The 27,237-nt window shown below is 43.1% G+C and overlaps 2 protein-coding genes across 4 annotated transcripts in view; one reads left to right on the top strand and one right to left on the bottom strand.

Annotated features, from left to right (window-relative positions):
- sorcs3b (sortilin related VPS10 domain containing receptor 3b) overlaps positions 1-27,237 on the top strand; it is an 80,742-nt gene that overhangs the window by 44,001 nt on the left and 9,504 nt on the right. For 2 of the 3 annotated variants that reach the window (XM_085922944.1, XM_085922945.1), the window contains 17 exons: positions 13,133-13,200; positions 15,795-15,894; positions 16,550-16,708; positions 16,807-16,880; positions 17,239-17,303; positions 17,831-17,949; positions 20,396-20,485; positions 20,662-20,841; positions 20,907-21,053; positions 22,288-22,390; positions 23,169-23,245; positions 23,335-23,426; positions 24,212-24,319; positions 24,424-24,541; positions 24,732-24,865; positions 25,337-25,450; positions 25,551-25,722. In XM_085922944.1, coding sequence (XP_085779070.1) covers positions 16,553-16,708; positions 16,807-16,880; positions 17,239-17,303; positions 17,831-17,949; positions 20,396-20,485; positions 20,662-20,841; positions 20,907-21,053; positions 22,288-22,390; positions 23,169-23,245; positions 23,335-23,426; positions 24,212-24,319; positions 24,424-24,541; positions 24,732-24,865; positions 25,337-25,450; positions 25,551-25,722 — 1,749 coding nt within the window. In that variant the 5' untranslated portion in view covers positions 13,133-13,200; positions 15,795-15,894; positions 16,550-16,552. Of the gene's footprint in view, positions 1-1,369; positions 1,934-13,132; positions 13,201-15,794; positions 15,895-16,549; positions 16,709-16,806; positions 16,881-17,238; positions 17,304-17,830; positions 17,950-20,395; positions 20,486-20,661; positions 20,842-20,906; positions 21,054-22,287; positions 22,391-23,168; positions 23,246-23,334; positions 23,427-24,211; positions 24,320-24,423; positions 24,542-24,731; positions 24,866-25,336; positions 25,451-25,550; positions 25,723-27,237 lie in introns of those variants that run through there. The other variant, XM_085922943.1, reaches the window with a different exon arrangement.
- LOC147049934 (VPS10 domain-containing receptor SorCS1-like) overlaps positions 26,310-27,237 on the bottom strand; it is a 78,779-nt gene continuing 77,851 nt past the window's right edge. Inside the window, exon 26 of the mRNA XM_085922933.1 lies at positions 26,310-26,466. Within this exon, the coding sequence (XP_085779059.1) occupies positions 26,447-26,466 (20 nt within the window). The 3' untranslated portion in view covers positions 26,310-26,446. The remainder of the gene's footprint in view (positions 26,467-27,237) is intronic.

Raw genomic sequence — 27,237 nt, 5'->3', positions numbered from 1 at the left:
ACACGCGTTTATCTCTCACGGATGGCTGACGCAAACGTGTTTTCGTTTCTACAAAGTAACCGCTCAATTTTGAGAATAAGATCCGACCCTTTTATTGACCTTTCCGTTTCATTATATAGGACAACATTTGGAACATTTTGACTTGTATTCAAGTAGTTGTGTCTCTTAAGTGCCTGGCCACCAATTCAAGATCTGCCATTTTGTGTTATGCCAAAGGCTAAAGGTAAGCAAAGCCGCAGAGCGTTATAAGCTTTAGGCAATATGTCCGCTGCATGTGCCGCAAGCTCATTTTTTGCCTCAGAGTAAAATCTGCATCCTGGGAGGACAAAAAAAAAAAAAGCTTTTGGCACCCACTATAAAGAAAAACAACTAAATTGATTTTGAAATGATTTTCTATTGCTTCCTCCAATTTCCCAATGTCAATTACAGTAGTCCTCTTAAATAGCCCTCTGCCAGCCCCTCCCCTATCGGATGCGCCTTCTGACATCACCGCGACGCCATTGTCGGATAATCACGATCAAATTTGGCCCAATTGTCACCTTAGCTGTGGTTACTCTTTTTTGCTATTAAAAAAAAAAAGTCAGATCGGGGTTCTAAACAGCTCCCTGATCGCCATGGTAACGAAAAACCATACTGGCTTTTGGAACACTGTTGAAAAGTGTGGGCCACTCCAAATTGATTCTTGATCTTGATATATTTTGACCAGATGTCAGCTATTTCAAACTGTGGGGGAAGTCTGCTTAAAGTCATTCTTTTGAAATTGCAGTATTGATTCAGTTTAAAAAAAAAACCAGGAAATATGCTCATATTAGGAAAAAGAAGACTTGTGATGCTTTGCAGTGTGTGGCACCAGCAGTCACGCTCATGCGTGACCGATCATAGAGCGAGTTCAAAGCTCTTGTTTCTGGGGACTTAACAAGTCCTGAGGCTTTTTTTTCTTTTTTTCGTAGTACCGGTGTAATTAATTTAAATAAAAAGTAGATGCGTCTCACCAGGAAAGCAGGTGGAGAAGCACGCACGCACGCACGCTATACGCTTAGAGCCATAACAACGCCATGGTAGCAAATCTGCAACCAGTTGGGTTCACTGGAGTGAATTTGAAGTTTAGTGACAGCTTCAAACGATCCTGTCACCACAATGAAAATGGAACCATTTCACAAATGATTACGCGTGTTTTTACGCCCCCCCCCCCCCTTCCTTCCTTCCCTCCTTCCTCCTCGCATTCACGCAATCATGCACTGATGCGGCAGCGAGGCTTCCTGCGGGCGTTCACTCTCCCTCCATCAGCGCGCCCGCTTGACGCGCAGCGGCAGCAGCAGCAGCAGCAACAACAGCAGCAGCAGCTCCGTCACTTTGAGCAAGTCCTGGATGACACGCAGCGGTTCCCTGCCCAATGGCTTCTTTTCTCCTTTCATGCGCACAAATGCGACCGTGAATATTTGACAAGTTGCCACTGACTCCCCGGGAGGAAGAAGCGAGCACAATGGGACTGTGGTTGCGTGCTACTTTCTTTCTTTTCTTTGCCCTGCTTCTTCTCAACGCCTTTCACGCTAAGTTTGAGGCGGAAGCAGGAATAAGTTCTGCAGCGGACAGGAGGTTTGACCTGCTGGAGTCTCGAGTTGGCCGAGACAAAACGCACGCGGAAGTCTCGTTCCAAGTTTTGGACGATAACTCCGGGCAAAAGTGGCGTGAAAAGACACGACTCGGGACCGAGACAATTGGAGAAAAGGCGTTTTCTGAGAGAAAACATGTGCTTAAAAGGAGCGTCCAAGGGGTTGCCGGCTATCGAACCGAATATCGGCGCGCGGGGGAAGACACCAAAGCGGCTAACCCGCGGCAAAGTGATCCCCACCTGGACACCTCCACCTTTGCGCTTTCGGGAGATTCTGCGCACAACCAGGCGATGGTGCACTGGTCCGGACACAACAGCAGCGTGAGTTTCACTTGACTGCCATGCTAAAAAAAAACCATGAATTTAACATTTTAACGCGATTCTCCTTACCGGGTCTTTACGCACGGTCCTTGTGCGTAAAAGCGCATTCGGCTCCAAAATTCTGCTAAATTTCCCCCCGATATTGTCTTGAAAGGTGCAACATGTGATGTTTTTGTTATACAAGATGCACCGTTTAGTGCATTTAGTCACAAAACGGTCACCCAAAAAAAAAAAACGTGTGCAATGCGTGGTTGTGCGTAAAGAAAATTGGTTTGTCCGCCATGATCATCTATTCCAATTTAACGTGACTTTAAAATGTCCACTTAACCCCGCTAGAGAATTTATGACAGCAGAGTTATGGGATGGCAGGTGTTTGAGAGGCAATCACACCCCATTAATTATGCATGGCAACAATCAAGCAGCATCTCTCACTGTAACTCTAATCAAGACGAGAAAGTTTGACCTTTGGGGGCGAATTAATCTTACTTGACACGTGAGTCTCCCTTAATTGATAGCCCGGGCCCTTGTACCCGCTGCAAGATTTGTGTTAATCCTACACAAAGACCTCTTGCACAAATGGAAAGGAACTCCTCTGCTTTTCTTTTCTTTTCTTTTTTTTTTTTTCTCCTCAGGTAATCTCCAAAGCTCACTGGGCACAACTGTGTGTGGCAGCAACATTAATCAGGGGCCACATCTGAATATATTGCTGTCCTAGAAATGGCAAAAATAGAACTACATTACCCCCCACCCCCCCAAATGCAAATATGACTTCACAAGAATTGAGATATTATTTGAAGGCACACTTGTTGTATTCCGTTTTGAGGTTGACGTCTTTTATATAATACCGTTGATGCATTATTTGCCCGTCGATAAATCCCCAAATGTAACTGATATGATCTGATTTGTGGGCCACGCGGTGAAATATGCGGTTGCCATGAGACGTCTTGAGCAAAGATGGCCTTTTTGTACTGTGGGGACGCTGCTCACTGGATCATCACTGATGGGCTTGTCACTCTCTCCGCACATAATTTTAGATTTATACACTCGGAACTCTTCCCGCAGTCCCAAAAGTGCTTCAGAGTCTGCGGTGGGAAAATTGATGGCTTTTTATGACTCCGTGTTGGAGCTCGGGCTACATCCGATGTAAATGACTGATAATATTTCCAATCTAAGGGGGGGGGGGGGGGACATTTGAGGGAAAATGGCTTCATTGCGGTGGTCTGTTCTTTTTCTTGAGGGGGGGGGGGCTAAGATGTGATAGCGCACAGTAGGGGGGGGCGTGACAACGCAATGGAGAGATGCCAATCAGTGTGCAAATCAGACGGAGTACGGTTTGATTTCTGGGATTGTTGGACACATGAAAGCACTCTGACTTTAATTGCATTGACACGGGCTTGATTGGGAGAATTGATCAAGAACTCCCCCGTGACTTCATGCTTAACTGCTTGTGTGATTTCTCACGTAGGGCACCATTCATGTCCATTTAATGTACAGTCTGCACTAATTGGACTCCATTGGGCCAATTAGGAGAGCACAAGGTAAATCTTTGGAATTTCAAAAATGGCACATGATCTGGAAAGTGGCAAGAATATACAAACAAGGGAATCAAATATTTGCCCCATCCCAACTCCGCCACGAATATAGATAATTTTAAAAAAAGTATATATCAATTAAAAACAAAAAAAGAATTGTTTCTTAGCCTCTCGATCACTGCCACCTACTGGAGTGGATGTGTAATTACACTTTCGAGTGTGAGGGGAAAAAATAGAAGCACGTTTTTTTTTTCCTAACTTAATCAAGGAGCCTCTCAGTGTGTCCACCGGTTGCCTATGCCATAAATAAATCAAGCCATCCCTCCAGTGTGTGTGTGTGTGTGTGTGTGTGTGTGTGTGTGTGTGTGTGTGTGTGTGTGTGTGTGTGTGTGTGTTAGAAACATAGTCCAAAGATTTATACCATGATTTGAGCTCATGTGTGCCATTAAATGTGTCAAAAAAATAGGCGCCACTTGGCTGCAGATGTCTTGCTGCTTGAATCAATATTTCAATCTTCTGACTCGCGTCGACGCTCAGGAGCAATGATATGACCACATGGAGTTTTTTTTTTTTAAGCACATCAGCTCATGCGCGTCTCAGGGGACTTTGCCGACTGAACCCCCCCCTCAGGTAACACCTCCCCACTCTTCACACCAGCCGCGAGTCAGGCGATCAACACGTTATTGGCATGTGAGTAAATTGCCGCCCCTGATGGGACTAGGCCGCCTTTACTCCTGCAGAGTGGGAAGGCCGTGATGCAGATCAGCCTTATTGATAGCCTTGCCCTCTCTCTTGCTTCGCTTGCCGCAATTATACTTTTATGTCGCACTAAAGAACGTCCACATATCTTTCAGACGGAGGCCTCTTTATATGCCCGCGTGGTTGAAATGTCTCGTTTTGTCCAAAGGTGACGCGAGTCATAGCAATCTGTCAGCTTTCCACACGCCGGAGGCCGCGAGTCCAGATGAGACGGCGACGCAGGCGTACCCAATCAGAGCCGGGCCGTTATTTTTTTTTTTGCATGTAATCGCGTTCCTATGAATAGACAATAAAAGAAGGCGGGTAAATGGCAAGTCACCGGAGGACACCTGTGTTTAAAGCCCGCTTCATTAGACAGACGGGCCCGTTCCATTTAACACGCCGGGCCTCCTTGCACGGAGACTCTTTGATCCGTAAAATCAAATGGAAGGCGCTCCCAATTCACACAGGCGTCTGGCCAGACTTTCGGGTGGCTAACACGGATTATGAAAAGTGCATTCAAAGCCAAGTGTGTTCAGTCACAGCTGAGCTAAAAAAAAAAAAAAAAATTTCATTTGAATGGACATCACTGGAATATTTGTTTTTATTAATCCTGCCTAATGTGTGAATGTTTCAGTTTACATGGCCTTGACCTGAAACTAGTTTGGATTCTGAATAGTTGACGGAAATCAGCCGGGAGTACTTTTAATATTTCATTCCCCTCCTGTGGCATCCTGTATTGGAAAATTGCCTTCGTGATTGCCATCATCACCGGTATATATCGCTTCATATCTCGACAACCTGCACGAGCTAATGAGATCCGGTGTCTCACATTGTCAACAACGCTGTCGATTGAAAAATATTCATTTAACCAAATTGCAGGCACTTTAAAAGTGTCCGATCACGGCGAGGAATCGACGTAGGAGCCGAGGGTCACTCGCAAGTCGCGTCACGTCAGACGTTTAAAAAAAAAAAAAAGAAAAAAAGATTGCTATAAAGATCGGTTTAACTGCCGCGGGCCGTGATGGTTCCCTGTGGGTTTGTGATCACAGGTGACACCGCTGACATTACACGGGGCCATTTGGCACATTATCATCAGAGCTATTGATCGGAGTCAGCTTAAGTTCCTAACCTTGCAGAACATTCAAGCTTGGTAATCAGTGGCAATGAGAAGAACCCTTTCGGCACGCTTAAATCGAATCAAAATAATTGCTAAACTTTTTATTTGTGCTTCAATTCAATATACATGCTGTTGCTGCATCCTATGTGAGTGCCTTAGCCACCAGGGGGCGGAGTCGGCCATAATTCCTCAGTAGGATGCACTGTGAGGCTTTCTTTGCAGAGGATAAAGAATATGCGCATTTAAAAGCCGCTCAAGGGCGAAGGTTTGCGAGTTTTTGCAACGTATTTATCATCACTCAAGGTCTCAAAGACTTTCTCCAACAGTTTTAACGGCCGTCAAAAAGTTTTCGTGTCACTTGTAATGTGGATAATGATTGTGTCTAATAATGACAAGAAATAATAATTTTGCATAACATCCCTTGTTGCTTCCTGGCGGTTGGCCGACTTTACGCATGAACGTAAAAATCGCCAACCACCGGAGGAATTGAATCGCAGCTGCCAAAATCATGAGCTCGATTAAGATTCGATTAACTGTCCAGTCGCAGTCTCCGGGTGTTTTTGTTTTTTTGTGGTCCTGATGCATTACAGTGCTTCCTCTGGGTGTCAGCACATCACACATGTTCATTTATCCTACTAGCCGCCATGGAGCCTCGCGGGGCCTCGCTGCCCGCTGACGATTGTAAGCCGCTGATGGAAAACGGCAACCCTGAGTTTTGAGAGAGGCCGTGGCCACAAGACGCCACCGGGGTCGGCCGCCGTAATGGCTGCGTTTGACTTCAGGTTTACAGTGACCCCGCCTTGCTCCCGCCCCTGTAGAAATTATTCACACCATTTTTATTGATGCACATGCACACGGTCCCTTTTTTCATGAATCATTCGTGCTTGGGGATTGCGTGCACGCATCACGTCAACGTTGTCTGCACTCAGACTAGTTTTACCCCAAAGTGCATATCAAGGTCTACCTTCAATTTGATGTTCACTGCTTGATTTGCTTCCGCCTCTGCACACACACCGCTCACAACTTGCACGTTTATGCTTCAATTAATTAATCAAAGCCACAAAGCAGGCGCAGGAACCTATTTGACAAGTTTGCATGTGATTAATTAGTTTAATAACGATCGCGGGTTGGTCGGTGGGAACTCTGATTAGGTTGCGAAAACAAATTTATGCGTTATTTTGATTGGGAAACTTGTGAGTTTGAAAGTCACATCAGGAGATGACTTCATTAAGGCTTGATGAGGGCTTGGCTGCCGTGCTGGATTTACACTTCAGGGCCCAATTCCACTTGAATGACTGGATTTAATTTTCTGGACCGGCTAACTCGTGTACATTTCAATGGACACGTATATAACAATAAAACCCTTTGTTTTAGGCCATGTGTTCTAGACACACACATTTTATATATAGATATATTATATAATTATTTTTTTTTAATTCCCTAGAAATAATTTTACATATCCCACTTTTTTTTCCGAATGAAAAATCCAATTTGTCTCATTTTAACCTTGCAGTGTAAATCCTGCCTAAGTGACTTTTTGGCATTTGTATCTGCCCTTAATGTTTTAACATGGCTTAGAGTTCTTGTATGCCCAAACAAACAATTGCAGGGGAAAATAATATTTTTTCATACGCCGCAACAGGGTGACCTTAAGTGCCGCACAAGGCTCTAAAATGGATGACAACGATGATGATGATAGAGAGCTTCCAAACAGTGACACATTAAAAAAGAAAAAAAACACACACACACACACACACACACAAAATTTCCCTCAATAGCTTTTCTTGGCACAAATCGTTTAAAATGACAGGTTGCTTTTGCTTTGAAAAGCAAAAAAAGTTCCAGTGTAAATGAGTGCTCATAAAGGATGGAATGAATATGGATTTGAGGTTACTGAGATATGATGACAAATTGTAAATCCAAAGCTTTGTTGGCGAACAACACGACAGACACATTAGCCTGATGAGTGATTATTGGGCTAAATGCGATCAACAGGGATGCAGAGCCAATAAGCCTTATTTAAATAGAGCAACATATCAAATCATATTGAACTTCACACACATCATTTAAAGTTTTGCTGTGCAGTTGAACCTCCAGTTGAATCAAGGCCAAACTAAATGTAAAGACTTCATGGAAAGGAATTTTACAACATCTTGAAAAAAATATGGTTCACCTATTCACATACTTTGAATAACTTTTTATGCGTTAAGTGCACTTTCCAGAAATTTGCTGTTTCTGAAAATGTCGGTTTATGTCGCATCACTGTGTGCAATTTCCGCAATTATGATTGGCGTACACGACTTTTAAAGGTTGTTACGTTTCATATAATCCACATAATCCATCCGATTACTTTTTCATTATTATTATTATTTTAATTTGTAACTCCCATTTTTAAACAATATTTCTCAAATAAATTAACCTGAACTTTTAATGAATTGGACTGACTGATCGTCACCATTTGATTTGCACGAAATGTCAAACCGATCATTTTGAAACGATTTCTTCCCTTGTCAACGTGACCCTCAAGAGTCTTGTTTTTGTCATTTGGCTGCTTGTCTGCAGTTGTAGTCATGTAACTAGCAAAAAATGAAACATCACGGTGAAAGTAACAAAATAAATTAGCATTGAAAAGTAGGTCAGCTTTTCTCAAAACAACCCCCCCCCCCCCCTCCACCTCTCTGAATATTAAAATAATGTGACCACTGCCTTGTGAACTCAAGTGCTAAAACATTTGGAAGCACAAAGTCTGAATTAAATGAGATTAATTTTTTTTTTAAAAGCCAGTTTTCTTTTCACAATAAAAGAAACACAAACCGAAAAAGTTGGGTGACCTCAAAATTCAAAAGGCACAAAACTCGTTGAAATTACAAATTGGGCAATTCAACAAAACATACTTATTAATCATTTATGTCTCCCTTTTGTGCCTCATAATTATGGTGGAACATGACGACAAAATAAACATCTTATTAAATAGCTTTGCCTTCAAATTGATTTTGCACCTTTCTTTTCAACACGAAAAGCCTCTCAAATATTTTTGTGGCCATTAAACCAAATTCTTCACTCTTTGTCAAGAACGAGACAGCGCAATCACATTGTTTAATGACAGACTGTGCTTTTATTGTCTCTTTTTGGTTTTTTTTATACCCACAATGGAGCTGTCGTTGAAGTAAAATCCTCTTATATTGGGACCATTTCATAAATGTTAACCCCCACCCCTTCTCTTGCCACATAATGGACTGAATTGATTGCTGAAGCCTCTCAAGCTCAAAGCCTCTTCGCTCAGGATTCCTGAGGATGAGCAAACGTACGCACAGCAGTCGCCGCGTCGTCTCCCGGGACGAGCGCGAGGCTTCATTTGATGAAAAAAAAAAAACGCCTTACCCTTGTGCGTCTTTTCCCTGGAAAAGTACAAACAATCAATTTGGTTCAATTAGCCTCCCTTCCATCACGCTATTTCGGACACCGACATTCGATTCCTCCTGAGCGACCCCGTCAAAGTTTTTCAATGAAATCTATGCAAGCGGATTCATTTGGAACGATTGTGTGACTTGTTGTGATATTCTTCAGGTGTGCAAAAAAAATGATGTTAATGAGCCCGTTTAGTCCCGATAGCCAGCCGTGGTCGAGATTACTTAGCCAAGAGGCGAGTGAAAGGTAACACGGCGAGGCGAGGCATGATTCTCTCTCTACCAGCTTGTACTGTGTGATAATGGACACAAAGGCTCTCCGGGAAACTGAATTATTTAGATAACTCCATTTTTTTTCTTCTAATTTATTATATATTCATCTTTAATCAATTCCCTGCTCTGGAAACCTTCAGTGTGTTGCTATTCGGAGCGATAACCATAGAGTTGATCATTCGTTCTTTCAGTGCCTGAAGCAGATTTTTATTTTTTTATTTTTTTTATTTGGTCAAGCAGAACTCTAAATGGAGGTGGTGGTGGTGGGGGGGTGATTGGCATCATTTGATTCTTTCAAACAAAGACCGTAAAGGCTTGATGATTGGCTGATACGGTGGCCGTCAGGAAGCTCGTGAATTTTATTTTCCCATCTCCCGTGTGGACATGGTAATGTATGGCAAAAATATCTTCTGGTGGTTCCTCTGCGGTTTCTAGCTCGACTGAATCTTGAACCTGCTGTGATGGAAAGAAATGCCGTTTGAATCCGGTCATGTTTAATTCAGTCCAGTCGCTACCGCCTTAACTAACCCAAAGTCAGTTTACAAGCGAGGGTTGATTGGAGCTTAACACCTTGAGGGTTACTTGTCTGCTTTTTAGAAGAGGGAATAAGCTGAAGGCAAACCCGGAGAGTCTCTCATGGAATGTTTATTCGGCGCCATCATTTTTATATACAGTTATGCTTATGAGTATTCATGAGAATGTAAATGTCGTGAAGTTTTCGAGACGCCACCAAAAGTAAATAAAGGTTGCCATGTTTTGATAGCAAAGAAGCTTGTATCAATCTCTCATCTCAACACAGGTGAGTTGTCGCCTCCGGCTCGGTCGGTAAACCACATGAAAGTGGAAGCAATGTTTTCTGCTTGGAGAAAAGAGGCAAAGCACAATCAGGCCTTCTTTCGCTCTTGTTTTTTTTTTTTTTTTTCCGAGACTGGCCAATTAACCAGCTTTTCAAGGTTCCATTTGAAGTGAGTTATTCAAAAAAGTGCAGCAACATTTTATTAATAGTAGGCAATACGTCAGATATGATTCATAGTTCAATTGCGAGCCGTGTAGGAAAAAAGTGGTTTTGAGATGCCTCTCACGTCCTACCCAAAGCACTTTAAAAAATTTTGTATTTCTGTTTGGGGTGGAAAAAAAAATTGAATTGTTGTTGGATGTTTTTTTTTTTTTTTTAAATGAAAGATTTGATTTGGTCCAGCAGTCATTGTGTTGCAGTGCTGCCTCCATACTGGCATGTTTATGTAAGATAGTTCGGATGAGCGGCTGCGACATGCTTGTTGCCATGGAGGCTCTCAACCCGCGGGGGGTCAAAGTGCACATGACTTTGACAGGCCTTTCATGTTTTGTTTTTTTTTCCTTTTTTTTCCTGTGCATGCGTGTTTGTGTATTTCTCATTGGAATTGTGATGCAAGCGAGGGGGGGAAAAAAAAAAAAGCTGGCAAAGAAAGAGAAAAGTAACAGACCAGAATAGCAGATTTGGATAAACGGATGACTTAAAACCAACTCCTTGGAGGGTGCATGAGGGATCCCATCTGAAGAAATGATTGGCTGACTTTCCCGGGGCAAAAGCTCCCTTTGCGCACATCAATAAAACATAAACATGAATAAATGCGCCACTTTTGCCCTCGCCGGGTTCTTATTTAATTTCATGTTTGCAAGTGAACAACGAGACGCATTGGAAATGCTATTTACCTTGAAGCCGTTGCGATTATACCGGAAGCCATTTTGGGTTTGTTTTTCCTTCTCTTTATTTACATAAAAAGCCAGGCTTCCAGAAAAACACGTAGCATTTTGCCACTAATTCGGCTTCATTTGTCATGTTGTTTTGTAGACGCTGCTGATGTGGCCCACTTGCATTTGCATATATATTAGAGGTTCCCCATTGACTGCATATCCACGCTTACGGAGCCTTTTCCCCGTAAGAGTGAAGACATGGGAAGGGTCTCCAGCGATGTTCTCTTGATGTATCCACTCAGGGACAAATCATGCAAACAGTCATCTGCCTCACTAGTCTGTCGCTCTTCGAGGTGGATGGTTGCTGACCCAATTCAAAAGGCCTCCGCTTCTTAATGAGCCCCAAACACAAACATGATGGCAGAGGATAAGGCTGAACGATTTTGAAAATTAATCCAAGTGCGACCCCCGCCCCTCCATATCGCGATCACGATTCAACTCACTGCCATTGATGGCTATAGACATCAAATATCCATTTCGCTTGGGCTGGCAGGGAATGAGTTAATATGCGGGGGGGGGGTTCCCCAAGGTCCCCCGCCGATGTATTTTTTATAACTAACACAAGCAATAAATTATTGCAATAAACAATGTCATATTTATGATTCACAAGTTTTATTCTCATAGTTGATGCCGACTCTAAAATAATAACAACAGAATATCCATAACTTAAAATGAAAGACAGTTGAGGAGTTGACACCCTTTTTCATGGCAAATGCATATTGGAGGTTTAGTTTTTTTATTTTCTAATTTTCCTGAATAATTTGATATATTGTCTATTTTTGTTCTCATTTTTTTATCATTTTCCTGAATAATGTTTGGTGTTTAAAAAGACATTTTATTTTTCCAGTGCATTTCAATGGCCTCAACTATACTAGCAGTACTAGCAGAGAGATGGAAGCTATTTCTACTTTTGTTCAGCCAACTTTGCGCAACTTTCCATTAAATCCTCGTAATCCAAAGCTATAAACGTAATCGTTAACAGTCACTTCATTTGTTTGCCGCTCTCGGATCAAATCAATTCCGCTTTTACTTCTGCTGGTTGCAGTTAGGAGACAAAAGCCATCAAGACATCTTTCCTCTGTATCACTTTTCTCAAAGCGGGCGTTTAGGCCCGACATCACAGCCGTTTAACCGAGTCTTTGCACCAAATTGATTCCGACTCGGGCCCTCGGACCTGGCAGACAGGATGCGTTTAGTTATGCAAATGCTTATCTGTCTTTGTGATTGGTTAATTAACCCGTAATGCGGCTCGTCCCGGCCGAGCGCACGGGCTGCGTTTGAAGGCAGCGTGGCGGGTCAATTGGCTTTTTAACGTCTTCAAAGGCGTCTTAAAGACACGTCTTTTGTTCCGCCGAATGCGCCGTGGATTTTTTTTTTCAGCTTTAATGAGTCGTTCGGCAGGTCCCGCAAGGTTAATGTGTTTAAACTAACTGTAATTGAGCTTGCGACCCATCTTCCAGGCTTTATGAAATTTTGTCTTGATATGCCATGTTTCTCCTCCCTGATTGTTATTCCGACTCCCTCCTTTCCTCCGGCCTCTCTGTTAACCCCCCCCCCCCCCCCCCCCGCCCCCCTCCTACTCCTCCAGGCTTGCACTACTTCCTAGGCTGAGTTATGATCATCCCCATGGGGTGGTCTTTTATAATATCATTGGAGTGACAATAATGTGTTTGCAAAGCATTTCAGTGCCCCCTCTGTGCCTTGGCAGCCTTTTACGATTGACAATTCCGACTCCCCAGAAAGGCATTGTCCAGAGAACATGCACGGACTGGACAGCTTCCAATTAGCCAAAAGCATCACGTTGGGCTACAGACGAAAAGTATATGAAAAAGCAACGCGGAGCCATTTTCATTGTTCACTGAACAATTATGTTTTGTGCAGACTTTTTCCACTGTCGTTCTAAATGTAGCGCACACACGCATGCATACAAGTCGCCCGTGGATTCTGTTCACGTGCCAGCGCGCTGACGTCGAGTCACAACACGAGCGTGCCTTGTCATTGGGATGCACTTGGTGATGACACTCGTTACAAAAGACGTGTGGCAGACTTCATTGAAGGGCGGCAAAAAAAACAAAAAACTAAAAATATATAGAATTTTGTGCTTTTCTTCTAAAAACAAAACAAATTGTGATTATTTTTTCCGTCCGGAACGGATCAATAGCATTTCAATTCATTTCAATGGGGACAATCGATTTCATAGAAGCATGTCAAGAACGATCCAAAAATTACCACTTTAAACCAAACTGGTGGATTCATACTGTAAATCTCACAAGATCCTCAAGTTGGGTACGGCTTTACAGATGGCACAAAATCTCCAATGAATTTTGGGAGGATTCAAATTAAAACGGCCAACAGACTTCTTCCTAACTAACAAAGCACCTCTCTTCCTTTGCAGGTGATTCTCATCTTGACTAAGCTATACGATTTCAACCTGGGCGCTGTTACCGAGAGCTCTCTGTGGAGGTACGTTGCCTTGAATCACTTGGACGCGCAGCGAGGTGACGGCGCATCGCTGCTTCTAATCCGATAAACATGCAAAAGCACAAAGCTAAGGAAAATATATTCATAGATTCGTGCTCCATCCGTTGTGATTTATAGCTTGCACACGCTCGCTAGAGGATGAAGAATGAAGATACATAGGAACCCCACATGACATATGTTTTAATAAAGCCAAGCAATTCGCTCCGTGGCGAACTGGAAATTTTTGAGCAATTTTTTTTTTTGTACTCTTTGCTAGACATCTGATAGTCTTTGCAGTTGAGTAAATAAACTTCTTGAAGTGTAGTGATCTGTCAGGAGTCGTAAGCGTCCGAAATTGGGGTGCGCGTGGAGCTGGAGAAACGGCAGAAGTGGCGGCAGCAGCAGATGGAAGGCAGCAGGCTTTTTTGTCCATTTGCGCATTAACTTTGCTCGCGGGACTGACAAAAAAAAATAAAAATCTGCTCCGTAGTGTGGCCGCCTTGCATGCTGCTACCAGCAGCGCTCACACATCTGTCTACACAAAGCACAAAAGAAAACATTGAAATTTCCTTTCAGTCATGCAAGTGCAACATTGCTGACAGTTCAATTATAAAAATGAGTGAGGATTTTGAATTGAGTTGAAAATGGCAAAAAAAACAAAAAAAAACTGCAAACATCTCAACAGCAAACTATTTTAATTAATATGGAAGCCATGCACTCAGCAGTCACATCATTAGGTACACCCTGCGTGATTACAATTAGGATTCTGTAATTCTAATGCAAATGATGCTGATTTAATTAGTCAGTGGGGGTATTAATTTAAAAGAAATACATTATGCATTATATTTTTTTAATGCAATTTACAATGTTCCCTCCAAGCCGTGCGTGTGAGCCAATTGCCCACAGAAAATTTATGCAATAAAGTCATAGAATTAATCAATAAATCCAGTCTTTGCTGTATTCTCCTATACTCTCCATATAAAAAAAAAAAATATTTGGCGCATGTGGTTGACTTAGCCGGAAAGAAAAATGTGAAAAAAAAATGCAATTCATTTCTATATTAATTTCATTTTACCTGGAAAAAAATGATCATGCATTTGACTCCATAAAACACTAGTGGAACAAAATGGTATTACATCACACCACCTTTTTCCTCATGCTGTCTAAATTTCGCCTCTTTTGCTATCTGCAGCCACCCCTTGTCACAAGTAATTGAGTCACCACTAGTCATTGTGCGCTACCGCAATTATATCGAAGGGCACATTTTTTTTGTGTGTGCGCGCCTGTCGAGCTCATAAATAAGAATTCATTTCATCAAGGATAATACCACAGAACTCAATCCATACTTTTAATATGCCCCCCTCACCCCCCCACCCCCACCGACTTCTCACAGAATGAAGAGAACTCATTTCACTATGAAACACATCAGTCCATAGAGTTTCAAATGAAGATTTGTTTCACCAGAGGCGATGCAAAGATTTACACCCCCCCCCCCCCATAGAGTACAGGAGGCCTCTTCCATCACGTAGGTGTCTGCATCGCAACCTCCAAGTAAATTACTGCGCACCTAAGGCGCTCGATGCAGGCGGGGGAAAAAAAAAAAACGGATATGTTACGAAAAGAAGTAGGCATGCATGATTTCTGTGATAAGAGCGTGAATGATTGATGGCCACAATAGCTTCCAGCCAGTCGCCGGCGATATCTGGATCGATGCGGCGAGTCCTCCCGCGTTTTCAAGCGGCTGCCTTTTTACTGCTAAATCAACTCGCTGGTGCGATATCGTCACATATTTTCCTCTCCCTCCGTCATTCCGACGTGGCGTCTGAAGGCAGCACTTAGGTGGCACAAATGTGTTTAGGGGCTAAGTCTTGGAAAACAATGTCAACAGCAAATGGGACACTTCAGATTAATGCGCAGACAATGATAGCAGGCATCGCTTGGATATCTATCCAATTATGTCATGAAATTATATTTGCGGGCACTCAGGTAGAACGGATGGTGCGGATTCATCGGGGAAGGGGGGGGGGGGGGATTTTTGAGCATTGGGATGACAAGCGCATTTACCCTTGTCATGGACCTATGCACATGGAAGGGACATGGAAAAATGACAGCAGTGTGTGACAGAGCGAAGCCCGAGAGATAATTTGTTGGCTTTTGCATGGAATGTTTTCATAATGTCACCAAGGAAATCCAAGAAATCCATTTTCAGACTGTTTAACGCCACTTCCGCTTGTTTAGTGTCAAGCGAAACAAAAAGAAAGAGAAAACCACTAAGGGTGGAGCAACACATATAGACAGACAGTATAACAATATACACACAGAAAATAATGATGAATATTACTGCAATTTTGCAATTGTTTCCTTCCTGGAGCAGTCCAATATCTCCTGAATTGGAGTATAAAAATAAATATCTAATTCTACATTTTTTTACGATCAGAATATTTTCGATGCAATTTTATTTTTTTAAGTATTAAGCATAGATATTGAACAAATTAAATTTGTAGCATGGGCACCATAAATCTGAAAGAAAATGGAACAAATTTTGGAAGTAAGTGGGCTTGTTTATTTACCCGCAGCTTGTGTTTTTTTGTATGCAGGTCCAGCGACTTTGGGAGCACCTACACCAAGCTCAATGACAAAGTGGGCTCGAGGACCGTGCTGAGCTACCTTTACGTGTGCCCCACCAACAAACAAAAGGTCGCCTCATCCTTTGTTTTCCCCCATTCCGTCCATTTTTATTTTTTTTTACAATTGGGTGCCTGGGAACAAAAGTGGGCTGAGAGTGATATTAAGTTTTATGACTGCACTAAAATCTGTGGGATTTTTATCTCAATGATTTAGTACATGGTAATGATTATTTCTTCTGGATCTTTTTTTTTTTTTTTTAACAAATTGCAGTTCAAATCTCTCTATTATGAATACCAATGAATCTTACAAACACACAGATGCAACAGTAGTCTTTGTGATTGGTGAAGCCTGCTTTCACGAGGGCGGCCATCTTGGAAAATGGAATCGAGAGTGAAGGAATTAAGGGAATTAAGACCATTATTCATTATTAGGGTTAGGGTTTGTTGAATTTGTTGTTTTATCTTCATTTCTGCTATGAAACTAGCACAATCATTTGGATTGAATATCGGACTGCTCTTAAAATGAATATTTTTATCTTCTGTATTGTTGTGACATCCATAATAGCAATCTACAATTTGTGCTTTTTCATGATGTTGTGTACAAATACATGGCCAAGATACAATTGAAAATGATTCATGCTATCAAGCAAACAAAATGACAGCATCTACTTCTCAGCAGCTCCACAACTGTCGCTCTGATGTCGCTTCCCTCCTCTGTACTTCAGATAATGATGCTGAGCGACCCGAAGGTGGAGAGCGCCGTTCTGATCAGCTCGGACGAGGGGGCGAGCTTTGAGAAGCATCCTATTAGCTTCAACGTTCTCAGCCTTCTATTCCACCCGGCGCAGGAGAACTGGATCCTGGCCTACAGCCACGATAGCAAGGTGGGCGAATTTGCAGCGATTGTCACGCTTGATTGCGGCGGGGGGCCCCGCCGGCTATCTACTTTGCCGTCGTTGTAACCGCCGCTATTATCTGGCAGCTGTACAGCTCGGTGGACTTCGGGAAGAGGTGGCAGCTCGTGCACGACAACGTGATGCCGGGTCGATTCTACTGGTAGGATCAGACGCACGTGCGGCAGCTTTCGTATTTTCATTGCGCGTTTCATATCGTGTGCTTCCTTTCTGTTTGCCGTGTTGTCACTCACGTGCATTGTTTGAGTGGCAATTTAATCCATGCACATGGTCATCAGATACAAGTGTACCTTCAATGCACGTGTGGTTTTTTATTTTTTTGAAACGGGTACATTCTGTGCTTTGGTCACCTGCTGTTTATTCCCCTTTTGCCTTGTTTGTCTCCTGCTTTGCTGAATGGAGATGTAATAGGCGCTCATTTAGTGCTTGGAACAACATGCTGTTATGGCTTTGAGATTGCGCAATTACAAAACTCTCCATCTTCTCTTACTTCCCGCCAGGGCCGTAATGGGGCTGGACAGAGAGTCGGACGTGGTCCACATCGAGACGCAGGTCGCCAAAGGCCGTGAGTTTTTTTTTTTTTTATTCGGAGCGATGTTGCTTCTTCACGATGCTCTCCCTGAGGTATAGTGATGCAGAATGGGAGGGGGGGGGGGTTAGTTTTTGTCCGTTGATAGATGTTTGTTGGGCTTAAAGCGTCCCCCAGCGTGTCGCCCTTTCAAAGCCGCATGGCGCTTTAATGCGCAGTCGCGAGCTTTGTCTTCATTGAGCAGGTGATGCTTACAAGCCACATGTGGCTTCAATGTTTATCGTGGTAGCCACTGCTGCATTGTCCACGGTCTTAAATGACGCTAATATGTAAATATTGGAAAAGTGGGAGGAGCTTTTAGCCGCGTTTCCAAATTAGAGCCTTTGAACTGCGAGGCGCTAACCACTAGCTACAGTGCTGTAACATTTCAAAAGTGTTTTCTGTTTTTTTTTTTGGGGTGACCCGTTGAACTCCGCGGCAATCTCCTGTGCATACAAGCGCGACTCCAGGCGAAACATTTGTAATTTACTCCTGATTGATTTCCTTTGGCATCATCTCGCCAGGTGCTCAGTACGTGAAGTGCAGAGCCCAGCGTTGCACGGAAGCCAACAGGCAGTACCTCTTCCCGGGACACGTGGACACCAATTCACTGGTCGTGCAAGATGAATACGTTTTCACTCAGGTCTGCATGACGATCAATTACTTTGTCCTTTTTATGGCACTCCGAGGTCATCTTTACTCCCCGCCGCTCCTGGTTTTGCCGTCCGCTCTTCATCCAATTCATGCTTTTCCATCAAAATCCTCATAATGGCTTCCCGAAACACAGCTGTTCCCTTCTGTGGCGTTAGATTATGTTTCAAGTCATCACCAAGGCAGAGCGTGTTTCCACACACAAAAGTGAATAAAGCATGCCGTGTCCTTAATGCCATTCACTTAACGTTTGACTCCAATTAGACAGCAGCCGTCAGGGCCATTATTAGAATTAAATTTTCCATATGACCTCCGCTCTCATTGATTTCCACCCTCCGTCGAGCTGTCCTGTTTGCGGCCTTGATGCGTTCACTCACGCATGTTACGCTGAATACACGAGACAATGGAATTCTAATTTTCTATTACACAGTTTTCCTGTTTTTGTTTTTTTGTTTTTTTTAGGTAAGGGAGGGGGGGGGGGGGGGTTCAATCCCTCATCGTCATGGTAACAAAATCCTCCTTGGAACTTTTGACATTTGGGGAAAAATATCCCCAAATGACTTTGTCGCATTTGTCACCGATTCTTGATCCCCGTCGACCGATTGCTGACTCTGTTTTTCGTTTGTTAACTTTGAATTCGATTTGCACGTTATCGTGCTCCATTGGTTAAACAAACTGTTAAATTGCTCTATTTAGCGAGTCTGATTCCGAAGAAGAGGGATTTGCCATTTCCGCCCCATTACGAGACGTTTGCTCTCTCAATAATCGAATAGAATTGTACGGTATTGTCGTATTATTATTTATTTATCTAGCCGCAGATGTAATCTTTTAATTTAAAATGATGTCGCGGGAAACCACGACTGTTTTGAGCGCTGACCCAGTTTCACTTCATTCGCAGACTTGATTGCAATGTCTGCATCATAAGAATGGGAGTAAATAAATAAATACAACCAGGGCGAGTTTCAGAAACGCTCATTCGATAAAATTGCATTTAGCCCAGATGAAATTGCCAAGGCGACGCCGGACGCCGTACGACGACTTTCCTGTGACTTTCATTGCCGGCGGGGGGGTTGGGGGTGTGTTTGGATTTAACTTGACAAAGAGTAATGAGGTTATCGATTGAGGCTACAACCAAAGAAGCAGTCTTCAACACCTGCACGCTCCCGCGGGAAGAGAAAGAACGCTCGAGTGCAACATCCTCAAAAATGTGGCCTGAGAAAAGGCAACTCATTGATTTTCGATAGATTATTCCATTAGAGCTCTAATGTAGTGTGTAGGGGGGACAAACACCATCCTTCTACTTGATTGGAAAATAAGCAAGCGGGGCCGCCGTTGGCCGGGGCCTCCCTCTAAGTGGATGGGAAAAGTGCAAGTGCATTAAGGTCCTCCAGACACGCTGTAGATAAAGTCAACATCATTTTCCAGCGCCACTTAACTTGGGACTAATTGAGATAATGATGAGCCGTTGTGTTGCGCTTGGCGTTTTTTTCGCCCGGCTTTTGACACCGCCTGGGAATATTTGGAGAGGCGGTCGTAAATTTGCCAAACAAAAATACAGTACACCTCCTTCAGGAGGCGTCTTGCGCTCGGCGCCCTTGTTTCGCGGCTGCCTGAAAGTTCTCTCTCGTATGTTTTGAGACGAAACAAAGCCTCCCGTCCCATTTCCCCAAAAAAATTTTTCCTCACATCAGACAGCCTCCATCGATCCAAAGTTGTGTTCATGTTATGTCAGGTTACCCAGTGAAGACATGAATTGCGTCGCTGTCAAAAGTTTAGCAACGCTACAGTTGCCCCAGTTGTTATTGACACCTTGAAAGCATCGGCGTCTTGTTTCGCCTTTCCAGCGACTTCTTCCAACACTCTAACTGTCAAACCTGCACGTCTCAAAGGCGTATTTTTCGCAAGCCTCCTCCCGCTTTGGCGACGGGGTTTGTCACTTTCCTCGACGAGATCGTCCTCGCGTTGCACCCTCGCCTTTGTTAGGCACTCTATGGCTTCCCGTGGGGAAATATTAACGGTGGAATTCTTCTCGGGGGGGGGGGCTTTATCGCATTCTGAGAATCTACAGATAAGAAAAAGATTCCTTAAATTATATATATATTCTAAGCGTTGCCATGTGTCTTAAAGGTTCCGTGAAGTGAAAATAAACGACTTAACAAATAAATCCCACAGAGCACGGTGTTCTTAATAATCCTGCCAAATTTGAATAAAAAAATCAAATAACACCCAAATACATAAAATGAGTCTTCAAAACTCAAGGGGGGGAATCTAGCTGTTGTGGGCGTGTCCACTGACTGAAATGGCATCCCACTTAACTGTTAAATGTCAAGAATGAAAAAAATGGATATCTGACATGGTGGGGCTTTTCCTAGCTGCAACATCTTCTTCTTCCCCAAGAGGTTATTTGATCTTTTCTTTCATCCCTTTTTATTTTCAAGGTGACCAAGACTGGCCGGGCCAGCTACTTTGTATCCTACATGAGGGAACCGTTCAGACGCATGCAGTTGCCCAAATATTGTCTACCCAAGGTAATTGTCCATAAGAAACACTTATATCGTGTGTTAGATAGCCACCTAATAGAAAAAAATTCAATCAGTTCCTTCAAGCTGAAATGAAATGGCTGGACTGAATTTAAATACATCAATTAGTCCTTTGGATTGTTACCAAGCTAACACGGCTAATGCTATCCCATCGCTATGCCCAGGACATGCATATCATTAGCACAGATGAGAAGCAAGTGCTTGCTGCAGTCCAGGAGTGGAACCAGAACCACACGTACAGCCTGTACATCTCCGACTCGCCCGGCGTCTACTTCAGCCTCTCGCTGGAAAATCTCAGGACCACCAGGGGACCCACTGGAAACCTACTGGTCGACTTCTACAAGGTTGTCACTTTGCTTGAGGATTTTTATTATTTCCAAATGTATCTTAAATGCACGGTGTTGTCCAGGTGGAGGGGATCAACGGCATGTATCTGGCCAACAAGTTGGTGGACCACCGCGTCAAGACCTTCATCACCTACAACAAAGGTCAAACGTGGGCCCTGCTGCCGGCGCCCGCCACCGACGTGGCCGGGAACAGCATCCACTGCGTGACGGTGAGCCCGGCCAGACACCATGCGCTCGTTCACGTCGCACGTTTGGCCCTCGTGGGATGCGCTCTAGATGCTTTTTGATTTACGGCCCAAATTTGCCACGGCGGGCGGGCGGGCGCTTTGGCTCCGCTGCCGCCAGCTTCCCTCTAAGACCAACGGGGAAGCTCGGGCACTGGAATGGTTTTATTATCCGTGTAAGTCACACCGTGTCATTAGGTGTCGTTTCTGGGGGGGGGCAGGGGGGGGGCAGACTTTCCATTAACCTGTGTGACTTCAATTCACCAAATGCAGTTGCGCCAGACTAATGAATGTTAGATTACACTGAATTATATTACAGAGAATAGATGTCTTGCCACCGAGTCATCAGCTGATATATGCAACTTATTTCCTTACGTATATTTGATTTGATTTTTTTTCTCTCATGTGTTCAACTGCTTGGTCGTGGTATTGTGGAATCTCCACACTAAAAAAAATATATATATATTGTAGCCCATCAGAAGAACCCAAGAAATGGATTTTTTTTTATTTTTGCTTGTGTGCAAAGAACAAGCACCAAAAATTGCCCTTTTTTTTTTTTTCTTCTTCCCCCTAATTGACCTTTTTGCTAGGCGTCATTAGCTTCGTTCGCGCCACAGCCCATTATTCGCCTTAATGTTAGCGTTTCGGTTAACAAGCCAACAACAGCATGCCGTTATTTGACCACTAATGATGCTAAATTGCTGGCTAAAGTACACACAACGGAGTGTAACTGTCCACGACCGATCCGTTTTTATTTGATTTTTTAAATGTATTTCATTTGTGCCATGGTTGGTTACAGGAATCTCAGTGAAATATGTTGTGTATTGAATCTCACCCAGAGCTATATTTCACATTTCACTTTGTTGCAGCAATGACCTCAATACTGACTCCTGACCTCTGCCCCGTTCCCCTGCACAGTCCGCCTTCACCTCAGTGGCCCTATTGATTTTTTCCAATATGCTACATAAGGAGTGGAAATGATTTTCCATTTCTTAGCGTCACATCCTGAGAGACTTTAATTACACGCTTCTTTGCATTAAAAAAAAAAAAGTCCTGTATTTCCTTCGTTTTTTTTCTGGGGGGCAACAAACGTGGCTTTTGTTTCTTCTCTCTGCTGATGAAGGCATGGCCGCTTCCGATTAATTGGCGAAAAATGATACATAATTACATCCGCAGGTGATGTGACGCTATTGTTAATCGTATTGCTTTTTGTTGACAGCCTTTTTGTTCGCTGCATCTTCATCTGGAGATGTCGGAGAATCCCTACACGTCCGGACCCATCACCAGCAAAAAGTTGGTACCGGGAATCATTGTTGCCACAGGTTGGCTATTTTCTTCTTGCTATTTATTTATTCCTGTCATATTTGATCTAATATGTTTTCTTTTCTGCTGTTTTTTATTTACATTGGACCTCCACTATTCACCAGGGACAAAATAGTTACATAATTGACGCCCGTCATAAAAGCACTAGGGGGGGGAACACATTTTGAACCTTCCAAAATCTTGATGAATAAATAATATATTAGCCAAAATATCAAAAAGCATATTTTTAAAATGTTAAAATATTTGAAATATAAATAAAAATAAATCAAATTCACAAGTTTGTGATTGGTCCACTGTATGATCCTGTTCCCATTACCTTCATTAAAATCCACATTTTGATTTAATTACACATCGTTCTTTGTTTTGTTTTTTTAATGCTGATGACAATGATAGTCATACGTGTCATTTCCCTTTACCATCATGTCACATTTAAGTTTTTAACTTGTGTGCAATACATTTTATTTGAATCAATTTGTATTTGGTAATTTTTTTTGTTTATACTTTTCTTTCATTTCATACAATGTGAATGTTCACCCCACTTTAGAAAGCTTTTTTATTTTTTTATTTTTTTAACCACGCCGACTCATTTTGCCTTCAAGCTTAAATCTCCGTTGACATTCTAAAGTTGCATTAATGTGTCCTCTGTTGGGAAATGAGGACGTACAAAAACTCACCAAATAATTCACTATTTTATCAGTTGATGCTGCATTTCAGTATATCGTGTGTGCCCCCCCCTCCTCTCCCCCCCCCCCCCCTCCTCCTCCTACTTTCAACTAGGCAATATCGGAACGGAATTGTCCTCCGCCAACCTTGGCATGTTCATAACGTCTGATGCAGGAAATAGCTGGCGACAGGTAAGGCGGGTGTTTGCACGCAAACGCACGCAACGTTGAAAGAAGAAACGTCATTCACGCAACCTTTGTTTTGCCTTCTTTATGTGTAGATCTTTGATGAAGAGCACAACATTTGGTTCCTGGACAACGGCGGTGCTTTGCTGGCCGTGCTGCACGCGCCCACGCCGATTCGACACTTGTGGTGCGTACAGCTATTACTCAACAGGATGACAAAAATTGCCTTTTTTCTTTCTTTTGGGCTGAGTTTAGATAATTAGTAATGCAACTAGAGCACAGGCGGAGCTAAAGGGGTGGCCGCGGGGGCATCGGTCATTCGATAGTAAAAACTAAAATGAAATAATAATAAAAAAATATATACAATAAATACTTCTACTAGTGTGGCCTCCATTTATGTCCTTGATTGTCTTTGAGTGAGGACAAATAGTCTTCTCACACTTCAACCGGACATGGAGGATACGGAATAAATTCTTTCCATTTTGCTGCTCCTCAACTGTCGCAATCATTTCCAGCAGCGCCAATTCAGTAAGAGGCAGCTGTCGGCGAGTGTTTTTATGTAAATGTGACATCCAAGAAGGTGGAAATGGGACGTTAGGAACGGCCTCCTCAGTCGCTCGCATTGCGGCAGCTTTGTAACGTCGTCTACTCTGGCGCTCGCTCGCTCGCCCGCCCGCTTGTCAAAAGTGATTAAGCTGCTCAAGAGGTGATTTCCAGGACGGCCCCAAATCTATTTCCACTGCTACAACCTGAGTCATATCTCCCTTTGCGGGCGTTTTGTCACTTATACGGGAGAGGAACATTTATCCTTTAGTTTTCGACTGTCCGGAAATGTTCTCACCTTGAGCGGCTTCCCGAGTGCTTCATTTGTTTGATACCAAACCAAAAAGAGCGTTGATCATCTTTCACCTCATTTCTCTTGTTGTTTGATGTTGTGCTCCTAAACGTCGCACTCTATTGTGTCACATGAAGGATCAGTCTAGACGAAGGCAAGAAGTGGGACCGTCACACTTTCTCCCTGGCGCCTCTCTACGTGGACGGAGTCCTGATGGAGTCGGAATCCGACAATCACATTATCACGTAAGCAACGCAAATAATAAGCTCACTTTAGCTAGCGCAGGCCTAGCTTACTTGAGAATCGCCAGTGATCAAACAATTCTCCCAATTTGAAATACATCCTGCAGTTTCTTTGGACACTTCAGGCATCGCTCAGAGTGGCAGGTGATGAAAATCGACTACAAGGGCCTGTTCAGTCAGCGATGCATGGATGGAGACTACCAAACATGGTCCCTGCACAACAAGGTAACAACAGCAGGACTTGAGACATGAACAAAGTCGAGCATCAGCAATTTGGGGACGCTCGGGTCATAATTGGTCAAGTCAGCCGTGGCCACTCCCGCAGCACCGCAGCCCTCCCTCTCGCAGATCCGCCGGCCTGCACTTGTTTTTTCTTCTGACACTGTCAACACCTTTTGATGTGTTTTTATCGAAGGGTGAGCTGTGCGTGATGGGTGAGAAGCAGATTTTTATGAAGCGTCGACCCGGAAACCGCTGCATGTTGTCCCAGGATTACTCCAGGATCTATTCATCTGAGCCGTGCCAGTGCACCTCCTACGACTTCGAATGGTGACCGCTTGTCCCCCCCCCCCCCCCGTCCCCATGAAATGCTTGCAAATCTCCCAAAGTTAGCGCTAATTGCTTCACTGACATGTTTGCAAAGCGACTCGCTTATCCAGTCGACATGAATTAAAGACGCGCGGATCCTTTTGCATGCATTAATACAGTATCAGGTTCTGAGAGTCGCAAATATGACCGCTTTTTTTGACTCTAATTATAGTGAGAACTTTTTGTCGCTCCGCTGCGATTTGCAAATAGCTTATTAGAATACAATTAATAATGAATTGGCCAATTAATTTTAAACGTCTGTCAGAAATTCTGTTTGATCGGGCTTGTCTGACAATCTTGTCGCTATTTATGGCGTTAAAATATGCTCCTATGAAACAATTATTAAAGCGTCCTCGTGATGTTTGGGTTCTTTGGCAGGCTTTGTAAAAAGTCGTCCTGATGTTTTTTCTTTTTTTTTTTTTCCTTGCGCAGCGACTACGGCTGGGAACGTCGCAGCGATGGGAAGTGCTCCCCCGCTTTTTGGTTCGATCCAAATGGCGCGGCCAAAAGTTGCAGCGCGGGCCAAAATTTCCTCAACAGCACCGGGTCAGTGTTCCCTTACATCCAGTGCATCAAAAAAGAAATTGGAAGTGAGACACCAATTCAGCACAGGTTGATCATCATCGTCATTGGTTTGCTTTCTTAGGTATCGCAAGGTTTTGTCCAATAACTGCAAAGAGGTGGGAAGGAACGTGTACTCGCCAAGACGACAGGGGTGTCGCCCCAGACCGCCCCGAGGCCTCCGCTTGACCACCGGCAGCGGCGAGCTCAGTGCCCGCGTCGGAAGCAACGTCACCTTCATGGTTCAGCTCCAAGACGTAAGTTTTTCCTTGTTTTGTAAAAAAAAAAAAATTAAAACATTGTTTTTTTTTACTTTAGTCACTACTACAGGACACAACCACATTTTTAATACTAAATATATATTTAGTTTTTGTCACATAAAATGACCACCAACAGAAACAATTAAAATATTATATGGCTGCGAATGAACTCGACGATTCCTTAGCTGCCCAACCAGCAGGTGCCTGACGTAAAATACACGAAGCAATTCAACAATATTAAAGATTTTACAAGGTGTGACCAACAGTAACCTCTTTCAAAGCAAAAAAAATTACAAATGTTTTGGCTCTCTTAGACTATGTTGTTGTAATTCCAAACATCCAGCCTAGGGGGCACCATAAGTGTGACGTCTCATGTTTGCCCGGTTGGTTATGCCTGTTGACAACTTCTAATTACCCAGTGCAAGCAAATTAGTATCTCCGATTAGCATCGCTAATTAGCCTTATGCACAGCGCAGCTCGGGACGAGTGGCTTTGAGTTAATCAGGTCAAGTAACTTGTATGACTAGTCAAATGACATCTAAATACACACAGCGATGTCGTCGGTCCATTCATAGCTCGCTCACCTGCGTTTTTGCTGACATGGGGCTGCTGCTATTTGATTCCCCATATGTGCCCAATTAGGACTCTTCAACGTTTACGTGAAGAAGATGAATGCTGTCACGTTTCAGCACTCTACAATGAATCTTGTCTTCATCAAAGTTCACTCCCTCCAAGCATTTACTATAAATGAGAGGGAAAAGGCAAGTTGTAGTCATTATCTCGGTGAAGGTCGGCGTGGATTGATGAGGTGTAATTAAAGTGGAAGAAAAAAAAAAGATCCGTACACATGGTAACGCCATGCGGCTTTGTTGATCATGAATAAACATTAGGGGTCTTTTTTGCACCCATTGATTATATTTTGTCTGAAAGTAAGAGTCAGGAGCCGAAGCATGCGCTGTGAAATTGCTTTGTTTCCTTTTTAACTTTGAAAATTCAGGCAGCAATTTGGTAGGCTTATCTAAAATGAGTAGAGCCACAAAAAATTTTCAAGAACCCACACTTGAAAATGGACAATTAGGTATTTCTAAATATGTATTTTGGGGGTTAGAAACCCTATAAAGCATCTTTTATTAAATTTGCAAGCATGTCAAGACCTAAATTATAATTAACAAAGTGATGTAACTATTGCGTCTGTGACCACGACGACTAATGATTAATGTTGTGCCTTTGTTTGGCCTCTTGTGGAAACGCATCTGGTGGCAGCCAACACGCTTTTCCTCGTGACCGCATTCAGCGTTTTGATTTTTATTTAATAATCTTATTTTCTGGGCTACTTTCCTTGCAGCACTGAGCTGCATTTTTTTTTCTCCTCTGTTTTTGTTCACTGTTCAGTGTGCAAATATTATCAAGATACTTGTGTGGGAGCGAAACGTCCCTATTTATTTATTAGATTTATTAATTTATTAAAGATAAGATTTTTAGGGTTGGCGCTGTAGGCTTTGCCAAGGAATC

This window comes from Syngnathus leptorhynchus, chromosome 10, assembly GCF_054491065.1.
Source record: "Syngnathus leptorhynchus isolate UIUO chromosome 10, UIUO_Slep, whole genome shotgun sequence".
Classification (NCBI taxonomy): domain Eukaryota; kingdom Metazoa; phylum Chordata; class Actinopteri; order Syngnathiformes; family Syngnathidae; genus Syngnathus; species Syngnathus leptorhynchus.
The sequence above is the reverse complement of the archived record's forward strand: the minus strand, read 5'-3'. Positions and strand labels throughout refer to the sequence as shown.